Source organism: Montipora capricornis, chromosome 4 (genome assembly GCF_036669925.1).
Source record: "Montipora capricornis isolate CH-2021 chromosome 4, ASM3666992v2, whole genome shotgun sequence".
Lineage (NCBI taxonomy): Eukaryota > Metazoa > Cnidaria > Anthozoa > Scleractinia > Acroporidae > Montipora > Montipora capricornis.
The window spans coordinates 398154-414275 of record NC_090886.1 but is presented as its reverse complement, the minus strand read 5'-3'; the positions used below and the strand labels follow the sequence as shown (position 1 = coordinate 414275).

Genomic DNA, 16122 nt, shown 5'->3' with positions numbered 1-16122 from the left:
GCCCAAACCATGGGACTGACAAGTGGTCATTGCCTCTTTACTAGGGTACAAAAACCAGTGTTTCCACCGTACTCACCTTGTAAGGTACATAGTTTGTTTCTGTTATATTGTCTACTTTTTTTACGTGAAGGATTCTGAGGAGGCCTGCCGTGAGGCTACCTTACATGCTGCCCAGTTATTTACTCGCTTGGGTTTTGTGATTCACCCGACCGAGTCTGGTTTTTCCTTCTACGCAGTGCCCCTAGTTCTTAGGGTTTCTGTTCAGTAAACGCTACATCCATGCGTATCCTTAAAGGAGGCTGACAAGGTCGTTGTTTTGTGCCAGAAAGCCTTGTGACATTGATAGGAACTTTAGTATCTATTTTCCCTGGGGTGTAGTTTGGTCCTCTGTATTATAGACACTTGGAATGGGACGAAGAAATGGCATTCACATCTCTTAAGGATTTTCGTTGTGAATGTGCCTCCGTCTGCTGACAGCATTGGTGATGTTAGAGTGGTGGGTCACCTCCACAGCTCTGCGGGCTATTGACCGTGGTTCCCCAAATATAAGTTTACAGGAGATGCTTAATCACTCTCCGCGAGGCTGGGGATTATGTCCTTACTCGGGTTACTGTCCAACCAGCACATCAGGATCATGTCTGACAACATGACTTCTATTTCTTACATCACTGATGCCATCGGGGATGCAGGAACAAGGAATGCAATACCATGGCCTATTGAATTTGCTTATGGGCCCTTTAAGAAGCAAAGTTGGCGTTCTGCTGCGGATCAACCGAGGTGGTTTAATGTAACTTCAGATTCTCTTTCGCCCCGTTTTTAAGATGGGATAGAGTCGGTGGGAACTGAATTGTGGCTTGTTTGAAAAAAAAAAAGTGTTTTTCGGTGTTCCATAGATCGACCTATTTGCAAGTAGAATGAAATATCAAACTAGTATCTAAGCTTCCTGGAATCAAGACCCACATATGCATCATATGTGGATGCTTTCTCTGTGAATTGGTCACACTTCACTAACACTTATCTTTTTCTCTGCCGGTACGTGGGGATGCTCACCCTCTGGGCCTGAAAACTGCAACTTTTGAAATGCAAGGTGTCCGGCGACAGTTCATTAAGGGCAACATTCCGGGCGAGATTGCCAACTTACTCATGTCCTCTTGAAGCGAATGATTAGCGACAACAAAGCAGTATGACGTTCACATCCGCAAATGGTGCGCATTTGGTCTACAAGAGAGAACTGATCCACTCAGTGCCTCCGAGTGTGAACGATGTATTAAGGTTTCTCCACGCTTTCATATTACCCGACTGTCATACTCGACGATTAATACAGCTCGCTCAGAACTCTAAAGCTATTCAATGGGATATGAATTTCCTGGTTGTCACTATGCTGTGGATAACCATCCCTTTATAGTGCACTACCTGAAGAGTGTGTTCAACTGCGGTTACAACCTTACTCCTCGATATCAGGTAACATGGGATCTTAATCCTGTCCTAGAGTATGTGGAACTGTTGCATCCTTTGGGCAAGCTCTCTCTCGAAGACCTGACCTTCAAACGGCTAGCTTTAACCCTCGGGGGAGCGGTGTCAAACACCGTCATTTCTGAGAATTTATACCATGGAGAAAACTCATGATTATTATTTATCCTACATCCAGGATCATGTCAAGCCGGACAGAGCTGGGAAAATCCTCATGTCGTTTTTTGTTAGGAAGAACCCTACAATACCCTAAAGAGTCACTTACTCTACTCTTGAACACCATCTTGGAAAAACCCAGCTAACCGTGACCATGGCAATGGCCATCTTCTCCTTTCATATGTCATGCCTTATTGGAACGTTGGTACGAGTGCAATTGCGCGATGGATTAAAGCTGTTATGGGGGATATAGCGAAGTTTAAGGCTCAGCGCCAAATCAGCAACTGCATCGAGAGCGGTCAATTGAATCCCACTGATGAAATCCTGTAACACATCGGACGATCTTGCCAACTAACTTTTCCTAAGTCCCATATATAACAAACCCGTTATTGCTGGAAATAGCTTTGCTGGAGCTGTGCTAGATAAATCGATTTTGTGGGTTGGAATAATTCTGTCCACGTTTATTGCTGTAAAATCTCATGTTAACCGGAAGTGACGTCACCGTGATTGGGTAGAGTTAGAAAATTAAACGAGCCTAACCTGTAAGGTGAAGTTGATTGTGATATTTCCACATCCCTGGTGACTCAGTGAGGGTTAACATGCCCTCCCTCACACTTTTTCTACTTCCCACCTCGTGTTCTTTTCCTTTGTATTCATTTGTATCTTGATAACCGTGTCCACCTATCATATTATCCCTTAATGATTCACCACGGATATGGTAGAATCACAATCAAACTTTACCTTACAGCTAAGGCTCGTTTAATTTTCTAATTCTGTTTTATTATTTCCAAGCTGTTACAGGAAACCGAAGGAAAAATGAGGGAGTAAGAGAGACTGCTTACCATCACTGAGGTGAAGAGTTAACGCTATAACTTCCTTGAATTGACTTATGTCATTTTCCCAGCCTGAAGACTGTGTCCTAGTTCGGTGTGCTTTGACCAAAAAATGCAAAGCCTAAAAATTCAAAACATTTAATCACCGAAATATGCAAAAAATAATGCGTGCATGAGACATCAAACATTTCGATCATCTCAAAACGAGAGTTAGCGAAGCAGAGCAAACCTTTTCTCTGTCTTCTTGAGATTTTTCTTTCCAACAAAGATCCGAGTAAAGTTTCCACACCTCAGAATTGTTGGTCACCTAAAAACATGAAAGACGAGTTAACATGGTCAATTGCCACTAACCTAAATCAACTGTTCACGTTACATCTCCATAGGTTTCGCTGTTCAGTCTTTCTAATTCCTCTCAACTGATCTTCAAAAAGGAAGCGAACGGAACCTTGTCGTCTTTGGCAGTTGTGCCAAAGCGGCGAATAGGCCATTTCCGAGTTCAATTCTGCCTCCTCTTCAAAGCGAGTCTACGTGCGAAGTTTTTGTGATGGTAATTAGTTCTACTTTACATATGAATAAAAAATAATTTTCATAACAAAAACTTCGCACTTAGACTCGCTTTGAAGATGAGGAAGGCCAGAACTCGGAAATGGCCTATTATGATGTTCCACGGCTTTGTGCGCTCCCTGATTTTGGTACTTTTATGCCTTGAAACCGTCTCTTTTGGAATCGTCTTAGATACAGATGGATATGTTTTTATATCTGGTAAAAGACAGACTGCTTTCCTTGGGAAAAAATTAAAGTATGACAGTAGAATTCATGATTTTTTGTCAGATAATTCTGGCTTTCGAGGCCAATGATTCAATGCATCTTCGTCAACCATGGAAACAATGGGGATTACAATCAACAACACTTCTGGTCCTTTTGTCTTCTTTGCGGTAAATTGTTTGAATCTGAATACTAAATTACCTTATTTAAGACCATCAACAATGGCATTCATAGCATTCAGGTAAAACGATACTACAAATCTCGTATTACCTACTACAACAATGAAGTGGCTTCATTGAATTTTTTGGAATTGCACATTTAACTAAGTGGCGATATACACCCGCAGCCCGGCCCTGATTCACAATTATCAATATACCAGTGCGAATTACTCAACGCTCTCATGGCCAGGAAAACAGCCATTTATCATGCAACCATTCAACATCTACTCGCATTTTTTCGAAAACAATGTCCACTCGTCACTCAAGCCTGATGACAATAAATACAACACCATCGTCAAAAAGGAACATGGAAGACTTATGTCATGTCTGCCGTGTATCGCACACATTGAGGTCATCAACAAAAGCTCATACGCCTGATATTGTCGTAATCCCAATAATCTGATTACCATTCAGCGATTGCCTTTAAAGGCCAGCAATGCCTGCCATATGTCTATGTGTCTTTTAAATGCGCGCTCTATAAATAATAAGGCGCTATTAATCAAAGACCATGTAGTTGATCATCAAATTGACATCTTGGGGATTCCTGAAACTTGGACCAAGTCAGATGGGTTATCCAATCGTGTTGTGAATGAGCTGAGTCCCCGGGGGATATTCATTCGTCCATGTACCATGTTGACTTTTGAATACTTGGAGGTGAAATTGCTCACTGCATCAACAGTTGTTAGAATTGCAGTTGTTTATCGCCCTTCTCCGTCAAAAGTTAATAAACTTACTTCCGCCCAGTTCTTTCATGATTTCAACGATCTGCTCGAACACTTCTCAGTTACCTCTGGTAGGCTTTTGATCATGGGTGACTTCAATTTTCATGTCAATGAACCATCTCGTGATCGTCTGGCGGCTAAATTTCTTGATATTGTAGACTCTTATAACTTGGCCCAGCATATTACAGAGCCTACACACAAGCGTAAAGGCACGTTGAACTTGATAATTACAAGGGCAACTGAGGATATTGTATTGAACTATAATGTTGAGGACCCTGACCTATCTGATCATTATGCGGTACACTGCATGTTGTCATTGGATAAGCCCACTGCTAATGCGCGCTTGAGTGTAGATGGTAGAAACCCCTCGCGCAACGATGCATTGTACAAATCAGCCACTACCGGTGCCAGCTCAAAGGCAAACAACTTCCAAATTATATTTGGAATTGCGTCAGGGCCATTAATTAATGGCCCAACGTGCCATGTACGCTTCCCTTGGTGCAACTAGCAGGCAGTTCGGGATCTAGTGCACAGGGATTCTGTTGACATCATAAGGCGTAAGAGGGGTAAATGGGGATGTTAGACCAACAAAGTACTGATTGATGTTTTCGCAGAGGTCCTGGACAGACGAGATGGTTGTTCTGCCAATTAGTTGATGGTACCATTGGTCACGAGCGATCGAAGATCCCGACAAACTCTTCACATTTTTCCACCACTTATCTGCAATTTTTGATGGCGATTTGGACTTCGTTGCACCTGCGGTGGAACTCAGGAGAATCTTTTCCGAATTTTGAGAGCGCTTTTTGTCTACTGGATATTGAAGTCCTGATTCTGGGGGTTATCCAGGGTTTATCTGACTCCTTCGCACGGGTTGACTTCAAGGGTAGGAAGAAGTCAATCGCCGCTGATAGTTTATACTTATCCACACACGATGCAATAGAGAAGAAATGATCCCAGGAGAAGGCGGTCATCCAGCGGCCAAAGTTTCTAATGGCGCTGTCTCATTGAAATTGACCTGCGCAGTCGCCGAGATCTAAGACAAATCCACAGGGTCTCAGAGACAGAATCATTCAGCTTGAGGACGGGAAGTCTAGAGAAAGGGATCCCTGCATCGGACATATGCGGCTACTCCACCACACATAATCCTTGAGTTGGACGGCGGAGTCAGGGATGTTTTCGTGAAGCCAGGACTGTTATACAGAATTCACTAAGCAAACACTCGCAAGTTCGTCGATCTTTGGAGTAAGCGAGCGGGTATTACACAAGAGCACAGATGGAATACTAGCATCACCATACGAGCGATTGTTATTGCCCTGAAAAGTGGAGTACCCAGGGGAGGCTGTGCATGTTGTCATAGATACGGTATGTAGATCGCTGCAAGTGATTTCTGTAGCAATAGAGAATAAATTATTATTCGATCGCTTTTTCCCTGCTCTTTTTCCTCTGTATCGAAAAATCCCTTGCTGTTTGAGCTGGCTGAAAAAACACTTATCATCCCAAGGAAATGGGGGCTGATGCGAGTAGTTCATGTCTTGAGTATTGAATATGGCAAATAGGGTTACCGCGGTTATGAAAATTGCTTGTCAAACATGGCTGGTTTGTTTCAGGAACTCCAAGACCCTCACGCGTAGGAAGCGGCGACTTTGGTTAATCACCACCAGCAATTCCAGGGCCAGGATTAATACTGACATCCTTAAAAACCGTGATGTCGAACAGCGGATCAAAACCTGGGATAGCCAGAGGTAGAAGGCCATGTTTACACCACTTGGTGGTCGCTCGCCTCGATTTATAAATTCCTGATTCAGCAATTCGTAAGCAATAAGTTGTAACGATGGCAGTGAGATGGTCTTGCTGACCGACTATAGAGGCGGCAGTATACGCCAGAACGTAATAGCACTAAAAGTAGAGACAGCTAACATAAGCGTAGCCGCCATGGTTGGGTGCCGATTACCTCTTGTTTCTGCAAAGTCAAAAACTCATTCTCATAGCCGAGGTTATTTACACCAGGTAATTCCATCGTTTTGGGAATAGCAGCTGCATTATTATTCATCAGCGTCTTGCCGATTTTGGGGCTCACTTGTTGAAATTCAAGCACGCTTTCAACAGACCTGTTTATTTTCGTGATTTATGCACGCGCTGCGGCCCTATTGGCACCACTGACTTACACTCTTACAACCCAGTGACATAGTGTGTAGCGCACTTACAGTGTACTATCACAACAAAAACAAACGTACCTGAGAAGTAAGCCTTCCCATTAGTTTAAGAAGGTTCGGCCTGAGATCCGACGCTTAAAACAAAGGAAAAAGTAAATGAATGAACTATAAATTCACAACTACCTTACCCCTTCCCCCCGCAGTCCACTACATCCCTAATTGATGGTTTGCATCTGACGTCACGGCGGCAATGTTGGAGGTAAGAAGAATAACCTGTCTCTCTGCTGGGAGCTAAACTTGATTATCATGCAAATTCTGCGAAAAGAAATTGTATTGTATTGCCATCCAACATGGCCGCCGTGTCACGTGGGTGCAAACCAAGAATATGCCTTCCTTCAAAATTCCTTACTCCACTAGGGAGTGTAAGTGGACAACAAGTTAGATAGGCAAGACTTGCTTTCAGTGAAGAATGGAAATACCGCCAAGCCTTTATAATAGTACCAAACATTTACAAATTTCACTGTTGGCAAAAATAAACGCTGCAAACTAATTACACGAGAACATAAGTCAAACAAGCTATTAAATTTATTTCAACAAGTAGACATTGAGGAAATTCTAGGAATTATTTAAGTCGTGTACGTACTTGATAAAACTACTGGTGAATGCAAGAGCTAGGAAACTGACACTAATTAGAGTATTCTTAGAGTACAAACTATATTTTACAAATGCAACTTACGATGTTTCAAGGTGTAACGCGCCCGAAAAAAAGACTATAGGCTATTCACTTGGTTAACCTTAACCTTAGCCCTAACCCTGACCCAACATTCGAACCTACGACCATGAAGGGGCTGCAATATTCTAAATAACGTGATAGATACGCCTGGCAAAGTCCACCGCCAGATGACCTGCCACCATACCTGATTTTTTATTACAGTCTAAAAGTCCCTGATTCACAGCTTTTACTAGAATTCCTATGATCTGAAAAAATAACAGACATTTATTTCATATCAACGGCTGTAAATATTACTGGGAAATCTAGTTCGTTATATCGAGGGTCTTTCTCAGGTTTTCCATCGCTAAGCCGAGGACATGGTTTTTATGGTGGTTTCACTGAAAAGTGCCGCTATGGGTAATTGGGTGTGGGTCTTGGGTCAGTTCAATTTAGATCTCGGTACCACTTATTGCCAGGATCGATGGGAAGCCCTTTCCGCTGCTGCTGTCCAAATGATTTTTGTTATTCGCTCTTAAACAACTGTGGCCATAATTTTAACCTCAACATCACAGTACTTGTCACGCAAGTCCATCAAGCGATGATATGCAGTAATAGCGTCACTGAAAGAACCAACATCAACAGAGACCTGTAATGAGAATAAACCAAGATATAACAGCATAAGATAAGTTCCTTCAAGAATGAAAAAAAAAAGATCAGTAACTTTCGTAGGTAAATAACATGTCATTCCTTGCATGTTAAAATTTGAAACAAACTCTTCATCAAAATCAAATCTGATAGCCTTGAGAGCACGACACCGACTTAAAGAGTCAACTGCGAACAAAACAGCGACCCCGAGCGTTTGACTCGTTAGAACGATCAAAGTGCCACTGTCGTTACTGAGAGGCTACTTTTGTACTTTTGCCGCGAGACGTTACTTTTGTAGCCGCAAGAGGACTGGGGCCCGCCCCTATCCACTCGGGGCTACGAAAGAGCCTGTTCGCAGGCTAGATAATGGTGTAACAGCGCAGGGAGATCTCATATGCGACTAGATACCCAAAATAATGCATGTATGAGAGGTGATCCACTTTGCTGAAACTTAACCCTGGGGATAGAAGTTAGTGTTAGTTTTGTAAGTACTGTGACTGTGAAGCGAGTTGTTGATACCCTTATTTCGGGTAACGTTATCAGTGGCGTCGCCAGTTTTAATATTGTAAGTAGTGTGTACTGTAAATAATGTTGCAAATTAAAAAAAAAATTTTCTATTTCTCCAACAGGAATAAGATTACTCTTTCACAATTCCTTTATAAAGAGCTGTGCCATGTGTTCAAAGTTCCCAGCACAGGTGACAGGGTCTTTTTGAATAAGGTCTGATTTTTGCTGCCAGGTCATATTGTTAGTCTCATCATCAGTTAGCTCTTTTTTTCTCCACAAGTCTAACAAGGATTTTCAAAAGATGCGACCACCTCGTTTCTGCTGTAGAAAATGAGCAGAACCATGTGGGATTACCTTTTTGCATTTTTCAATATAAGGTGGTGATCCTCTCTAGTTTTTTAATACTCTAAACCGTTCATCAAGATGTAGTAATTTATTTACACAATCATCTGATTTTAGGTCACCTGCGTATTTCTTCCCTTTGGATTTACATTTTCGAAGAGACAAAGATGCGCTATTTTGAATTTGTTTGATTTGATTTTCAACTTATAAAAGATCTTTGGTACTGATTGTGCAATTCTCCTATCTCGACTTCTTAATTCCTACTTACACATTGTGCTGAAACAAACTCCTTGGTATTTTTCTCTCCTTGTTATCAGGTCTGGTTTTACCACAGAAATTGTTGGGAATGCCAACAACTCAGAGTCTTTGTTCATAAATATACCTAATGGTCTATTACCCTCTCCTGGTGCAAAGCTAGATACCATCTGCAAATTTCAGTGATACCTGGTTGTTGCAGTAAAGTATATGTGACACCAAACGGTCCTTCTTTTACTTCGCACCACTCATCATCACTGTTGTCTGTGTTATTATTGTCATTAGAGTTTGTTGCAATCTCATCAATACGTCTATCGACAGTTACTTGAACATTTTGGATGTTTTCAGCAAACGTTTGAATGTAATCAGGAACACTACTACTTGTGGTAGGAACATTTAAAAATTCTTCCCATTCATGCATTAATGTTACTAATGCCTACAGCAGTTGGATCTGAAAGAGCAGTGAACACATTTTCTTGCCAATTTTTCTCTACTTGTATTTGCTCGTTTTAGAACAATTCACTAGTCTACACAAGGTAGTTTGCTCCTTCTAACACTTTGGCTGGTCGGACATTTTCATACCTATAATGATGCTTGTAACTTAAGCGTCGTTTCAGTTTAATTGGTGTGGTTTATGATTCATTAATGGTCCTTGGTGAAGTAGTTACTTTTGAACTCACATCAGCTGGCACATTAACAACGTTACCATGGATAGATAATTGACCACGCCTAGAAAGTTCACGTATTTGCATAAATGGAATGCGGGGTTAACCCTAAATCCTAAGGGTTCTTGCAAAAGAGTTTTTTTTAGGAAACTGTATCTTGTTTGCTATAGAAAAGGCTGGTAACTTCCCTTCAGTTAGGTTAGAATGGCAAGAAGAGCAGATACATTCAGTATTATCAACACTTTTTGAGCCAGTTATACACTCCTCCGACAAACGTTACAAACATTTACTACTATATTGGTTACTGTTACACTTAAGAGACAGATGATCTGTACCATAATTGATCACAGCAAGTGCATGTATATTCAATATCTCCTGATAAATAGATGGTTTTCACAGCGACGTCATTAAATTCTAACATCAAGATCGCAAGGTTTCTGAATTTTAATCTATACGAGGTTGAAAATGACCTATATAGAAATATATATTTTTTCAAGTTTCCAGTTCCGTGATGTCTTTCGTTAGGGCTACGGTTAGGGTTGCGTGACACCATGATCCAAAGATATTTGGTTGGAAAAAATGTCTATCCCTTTGAATCTCAACAGTTTGAGCCTTTTAAGTACATTAGGAGATGTGTTCATAAACATCTATTTTACCTCATGAGCCAAAAGTAAGCTCATTCATCGCAAAGTGGACAACAGATGTTTTTGTTGATTACCGGCCGCCATATTGGTGGACCACTTTGATCCACCAATATGGCGTCTCCATACAACTCTGCAAAGTTGCGTGAAATGCTTCCACAAATAACTCAGAAACGATGAGCTGCACAGACCTGAGAATTGAAGAGGTGGTTTAAAAAATTGTTTCCTACAACGTTCCAAGTTCTTGGCCTTTTTTATTGAGTGGTTTCGAATTAATTTTTTTGTTGTGTGACAGTGAAAACGATCTACAGCTTTTCTCCAAGAGAGTATGAAGGTAAGAGAGGTAATCCCTCATATTGGCCCTATTCCCATCGTAATCTTTCTTAATTTTTTTTTGAGATCTCCTGCGAGATCCCGTATTCCCACGAGGGTTAACTGATAGCCAATCATATGTCCCCATTTTTACCAATGTTGACAGCTGAGCGAATTCCCACGCAATGATTTGCGTCGTTCGCGAAAATGGGGACATGATTGGCTACCAGTTAACTCTCGTGGGAATACCGGATCTCGCAGGAGATCTAAAAATAACTTAAGAGGGATTACGATGGGAATATGGCCAATATGAGGGATTACCTCTCTTACCTTCATACTCTCTTGTTTTTTCTTGATACACATAACTCTTATTTTGTTGGTTCAATTTTGTTGAACGCTTAGTAACAGATTGATCTTGAATACACAATGGTCATGACAAGTTTTTTTTTTATGTTTCGCGGTCCTTTGGGTAACAAGATAAAAACGACAATTAGAATCTCCTACTTTCGAAGATTTGTTACATCTGAGTTGGAAGGTTCTCTGTCGCGGGGAGCATGTTTATATTTGCTCTATCGGTTCTCTATCGATGTTCTGTTTATATTTTATATTTGCTCTATCGGAGATAGAGCAAATATAAAATATAAACAGAACATCTATCTGGAGATCGGTACCGATTCCTCATCAGTTTTCCATACATAATCAATGACCGAGTCTTTCGACAATTCGTCATTCTGGTCCGCCACACACACTAGCGTCTGGAAGCATGGGTTGGTTGCTTGACTGCCTCACTGTTTTTCGTGTCAGTCATGTTGTTAAAGTTGGATTTACATGGCTTTGACTCATAACTTGATAAACTTCGTGATAGCTTCGATGTCACTCTCCAACTGGAAGTCATCTTCCGAATGGAATTTATTAATCCCTCGTGAGCTTAGGGGATCGACAGAGACTGTCTTCGCACCATGTGTCGGTCGATTCGATTTCGACATTTAAGTCTGCGCTTTGGTGAGTGATATAACCCTAACCCTAACCCTAACCATTGACACTTCTTTTGACAAACATTCCCAACACCGCTACTTTTCCTCAATGGTTGAAGTTAGGAACACCCTAATATAATCATGACATGCGTATACATTAACCAAGAAAGCAAGACGTTTGTACTCTTTCAAGAAGCTTTTGTCGCATCAGCTTTACGAACGCAGTAGGCACGGAACTCACCAATAGAAAATTCTCCCAGACGTGCCAGCTTTCATAGTTTCCTTTAAGCGATTCTTTGAGGGTAAGGTGTGCACGTGACCTAAATAAAATCGTAAATGGTTTGAATCCAGGGGCTCGTTTCTCGAAAGTCCCCATAACTTTTCGGGCCCGAAAAGCGATTTAAGGAACTGCCTTCTGCTTGTTTTCATAAGCTGGTCTTTTAATATGTTTTGAAGATAACAAAAAGCAAAATTATAGTGAGGTTTGTCGACTTAAACTCTCTCCGTTCTTAAAATAAAGAGGCAATTATGACACCCGAAAGAGGCCCAAAAAGTTTCGGGTATTTCAAGAAACGGGTCCCAGGAGTCATATCATAATAAAGGAAGGTACGATCGTCCGGGTGAGTGTAGTCCTGAGAAGGACTTTTTAAGTTGACATTGACTGACGTTTCTGAGCGGAAGTCATGTTCAGAGTCAAGTGATTTGAGTAACGTCAGTAAATACTATAAAAACTGTGGTCTTATGGTTATTGGTGATGTTATTGGGTGACTGTCAGTCAAGCCTAGATGTAATTGGCTGTCAAGACTAAACAGTGATTGGTGCATTTCTATCCGTCTATATGTCGGGTCAAAGTCTAAGATGTATTGTAGAGACAGATCGAAATCCACCAATCACTGTTTAGTCTTGATAGCCAATTACATCTAGGCTTAACTGACAGTCGACCAATAACATCACAAATAAGTTGACCAACGACATCTACGACCTGAGTCTTCATACTATCTACTGACGTTACACAAATCACTTGACTCTGAACAAGCTTCCGCACAGGTCGTCGAGATGTCAGTCAATGTCATCTCAAACAGTCCTTCTCAGCACTACACTTACCCGGACGATCGTACTTACCCGGTAACTTAATTATGACCTTAACTAGTAACACAAAAAGCAATTTTAGAAACCACGATATGTGTCGTGCGTGAAATGGGGCAATGTGAGATGTCCGTAAACGAAATATGACAAGACAATGTGTATATTATCTTATTATATACTCTACAAAATATCTTGTTTCTGATTGGCCAATGGCGAATGCATAAATAGGTTATAGAGTGCAATCCAGGTTATAGAGTGCAATACGGAAGTTGCTATGGAAACACCAGGGAAGCGCCAAATTTGAACACCAAAGTGACAAAAAAATGGCTGACAGTCGGTTTGCTTTGTCAAATCAAAACATTGTTGAGCCACTTAAAGAACCACCGACAACCAGTGTCCTTTGCGCGCCTTTGTTGTTGTTATTATCCGGGCAATCGAATTGGCCGGTTCGCTTCAGAAACATCCCGTGAAGAAGAACTTCTGCGAATTCGCTGTTCGATTTGTTTTTTAATCCAAACGCCTTCCTCCTTTCGTTCCATAATCTTAAGGTTGAAGTAGTGAGCCAAATAACATGGCGCTTTTCCTTCCTCGGCGGACGACCTTTCTTCACAGTTTTCATTTCGATTTTAACACGAACACAACACCCAAATAACGCCAAAAATACAATATTTAAACATTAAGGAAAATATTAACAAAGTTAAAAGCTACTGGACATCCAAAACACGACGATGTGAGGCGATGGAATTTGACTTTTCAAGAAATACTAGTTTCTGTATTACAGAAAATGGCGCCGATAGCTTGCACGCCCGCAAAGACTTGTGGTTGTCGGTGGCCCTTTAAAGAAAATGCGAAAAACAAAAACACGTTGAAAGCTACACAGACCTGGTTCAATGTCTGGCAAACATGGGCGACTGAAAGAAAATTAAACCCAAAACTGGAAGAATACGAGCACGAACAAAGTAGCGCGTTTGAGTAACTTTGTTGAGAATATAATCGAGAATAAAATCGTATGAACCTGCTCGTGCATTTCGTGATTTATGGTCACTCGTGATGTTTCGAAAGTTCTCAAATTGCACTCGCCTACGGTTCGTGCAATAGACCATATTCGTATTCTTAGTATTGGACTGGAACTAGCATGCAATGGAGGCTAATGCCGGGAAATCTTTTCAAATGCAAATACTTTTTAATATATTCCCCCGCATGAGCCTCCATTGCAAGGTAGTTCCAGTCCAATACTGAGAATACGAATATGGTCTATTTTGAGAACTTTCAAAACATCACTCGTGCCCATAAATCACGAAATGCACTCGCGTTCATACGATTTCCTATACTAATAACCTTAAAGTACAACTGTATAGAACACAAATACACACTTTTGTCCTTTCTTTATGTAGACATGAGAAAGATTATTCCAGGCCTCCGCATTCTGTTGGGAAAAGGTTAGATAAAAATTAGTACCTCTAATTATTCAATGGAACTGGAAAACAAACACGCGAGTTGCACTGTTACTACATCTCAAAGGGGGATTGTGGCTCAGTACCACCTTTGGTGGTGCTACCACTGGCCAGGTTTCCCGGGCAACATGAAAAAGGCTTGTTCAGACTTGTGGTCGTTCTTGAGAACCGGTAATGCAGGGGCATAAGTCTGAATGACGCCTATGCTGAAAACAATTTAGCGTCTTCAGCATGTGTCCAGCACTGAAGGGCTCTACCGTGCTAGCGTGGTTTCTGAGATGTCGTCTCAACACTTAAACCTTTTCAAAAATATCGCTGTGTTAATATTAGAAGGCGAGATCTTTGTTTCTGGGGCCAGGAGTTCGGTCACCGAGGTAAAAATGATTTGTGACTGATGCTTGTGATAGAACGGACTTCTGTTTTCGTACGCGGTCTTTTTACCAGGAAACTGGACTGATATACAAAAACCTAAAACCTTTTAATTGAGAAATATGACTCGTGCTCTCGTTGCAATCGCCCTCGTTGTTGTGCCACAAGTTCACTGCACTGTTCTGATGCATCGAATTCAGAAAATTGGTTCAGATTCATTCGAAAAACAACAACAAGTACCTGGAGCACTTGGCATTTAAAGTGCTACGACGATCAAAGAATCAGTTCCTTTCTTCCTTCAGATTTTGAACGTGTGATTGTTTAACACTTGACTGGCCAAATTTTGAGCTTTGATTTTTATCCAAAGGTTGTTTACTTCGAATATAACTTTTGGATTTCACGGTCCGCCATTACTCTAGCCTGCGAACGCAGATGTATTTCCGGTCGTCTTTTCTCTCCCCCGGAAAAAAAATTTTCAGGGGATAGAAAAGACCCCTGGAAATACGTCTGCGTTTGCAGGCTACCATTACTCACGTTCTAAACTGACCAGTTGGACCTCAGAGGGTTGGATCCAGGGAAAAGGTACGTCATTTTCTCACAACTTAAATTTCAGTGTGCAAGTGCATAACACGAGTTTAAAAGTATGAAAGCCAGAAACTCCCGTGCTGCATATCAATTCAGCCGCGTATACACGCACTGCATTCTTAAACTATTGAGTCTTTGACGTCATTTTCTCCTCGATCCTGCTCTCTCAAGATTTCAAAGAGAGTAGTGGCAGTCCATTAAATAGGAAACTTCCACTTAAAATAAACAGGTGAATTTTTAAAATCAAGGATCAAAACTTGGCTCACTTAGTGTTTAGTTAACATAGTTTTGAAATCCAAATAAAAATACAAATTGATTTTTTGGTCATAGCAGCACTTTAAACTGCAGGCCTTGGTTGTTCAAAAGGTGGATAACGCTATCCACCGGATAAATCACTATCCAGCGGATAGGGCTAGCAAAACCGATTGAGTTGTACAGTGGACAGTGATTTATCAAGTGGAGAGCGCTATCCACCCTCCGAACAACTGGGGCCAGATTAGTCATTCTATTTTGAAATAACGCTCTCAATCTCATTGCCAGCTCTGCTGCTAAAGCCTAACATAAAAGCTAAGTGATACGAGCACAAACAGTTATAGACTCCGCTAATGAAGGGTTAAAAATGTACAATAAGAAGTGACGCTTAAGGTAATTACTGAAGGTCACAGAGCATACCCGACTATCAAGTGAAACACAACGATGAAAAGCCGTGGCGGCAACCTCCAAAGCATCTGTTGCCAATGCAGCACAACCGAGCGAGAACCAAACACCTCCCTGCATTTACAAAGTGTATAACTAGCAATAATCCAGGATAACTGAGGTGCGATACATTCCTGTTTAGTCATCGATGAGACAATTGAAAAGTATTTGTATATTATGGGGAAAATTGCTTTGTATCCTTTTCTAGTAATTGCTCAGTGATGAAGTACTAGAAGTATTTTGACTGTTACCTTGTTGCTAATAATTTTATTGAAAACAATTATGGAATACGTGTATCATAATGCAAATCAGTTTTGTGGAATATAAATATACTTTCTTGCTGGATAGCCAAGCAGTAAATATCAGCCTCTTTAATGCTAACAAAACACAGCTTCCCGCAAATACAAAATTTACATAAAATATAATTAAGCCTCATATACGTTCTTTAAGACGGCGGGAATAGAGAGTATTCATAGCAAAGAAAAACCAGCCTTTGTTCAACCCACTAGCCATTTTCTCGTTATTATAAACGCCACAGGCCCTCATGAGAGGGATGCAATGA

At 41.0% G+C, this 16122-nt stretch overlaps 1 protein-coding gene across 1 annotated transcript in view; it reads right to left on the bottom strand.

The window, feature by feature from the left end:
- Positions 1-2246: 2246 nt before the first annotated feature.
- LOC138045042 (tetratricopeptide repeat protein 27-like) overlaps positions 2247-16122 on the bottom strand; it is a 41353-nt gene continuing 27477 nt past the window's right edge. Inside the window, exons 21-28 of the mRNA XM_068891395.1 lie at positions 15537-15635; positions 13830-13882; positions 11612-11690; positions 7589-7675; positions 7235-7295; positions 6399-6451; positions 2689-2766; positions 2247-2580 (exon numbers count right to left, since the gene is read on the bottom strand). Of these exons, the coding sequence (XP_068747496.1) occupies positions 2422-2580; positions 2689-2766; positions 6399-6451; positions 7235-7295; positions 7589-7675; positions 11612-11690; positions 13830-13882; positions 15537-15635 (669 nt within the window). The 3' untranslated portion in view covers positions 2247-2421. The remainder of the gene's footprint in view (positions 2581-2688; positions 2767-6398; positions 6452-7234; positions 7296-7588; positions 7676-11611; positions 11691-13829; positions 13883-15536; positions 15636-16122) is intronic.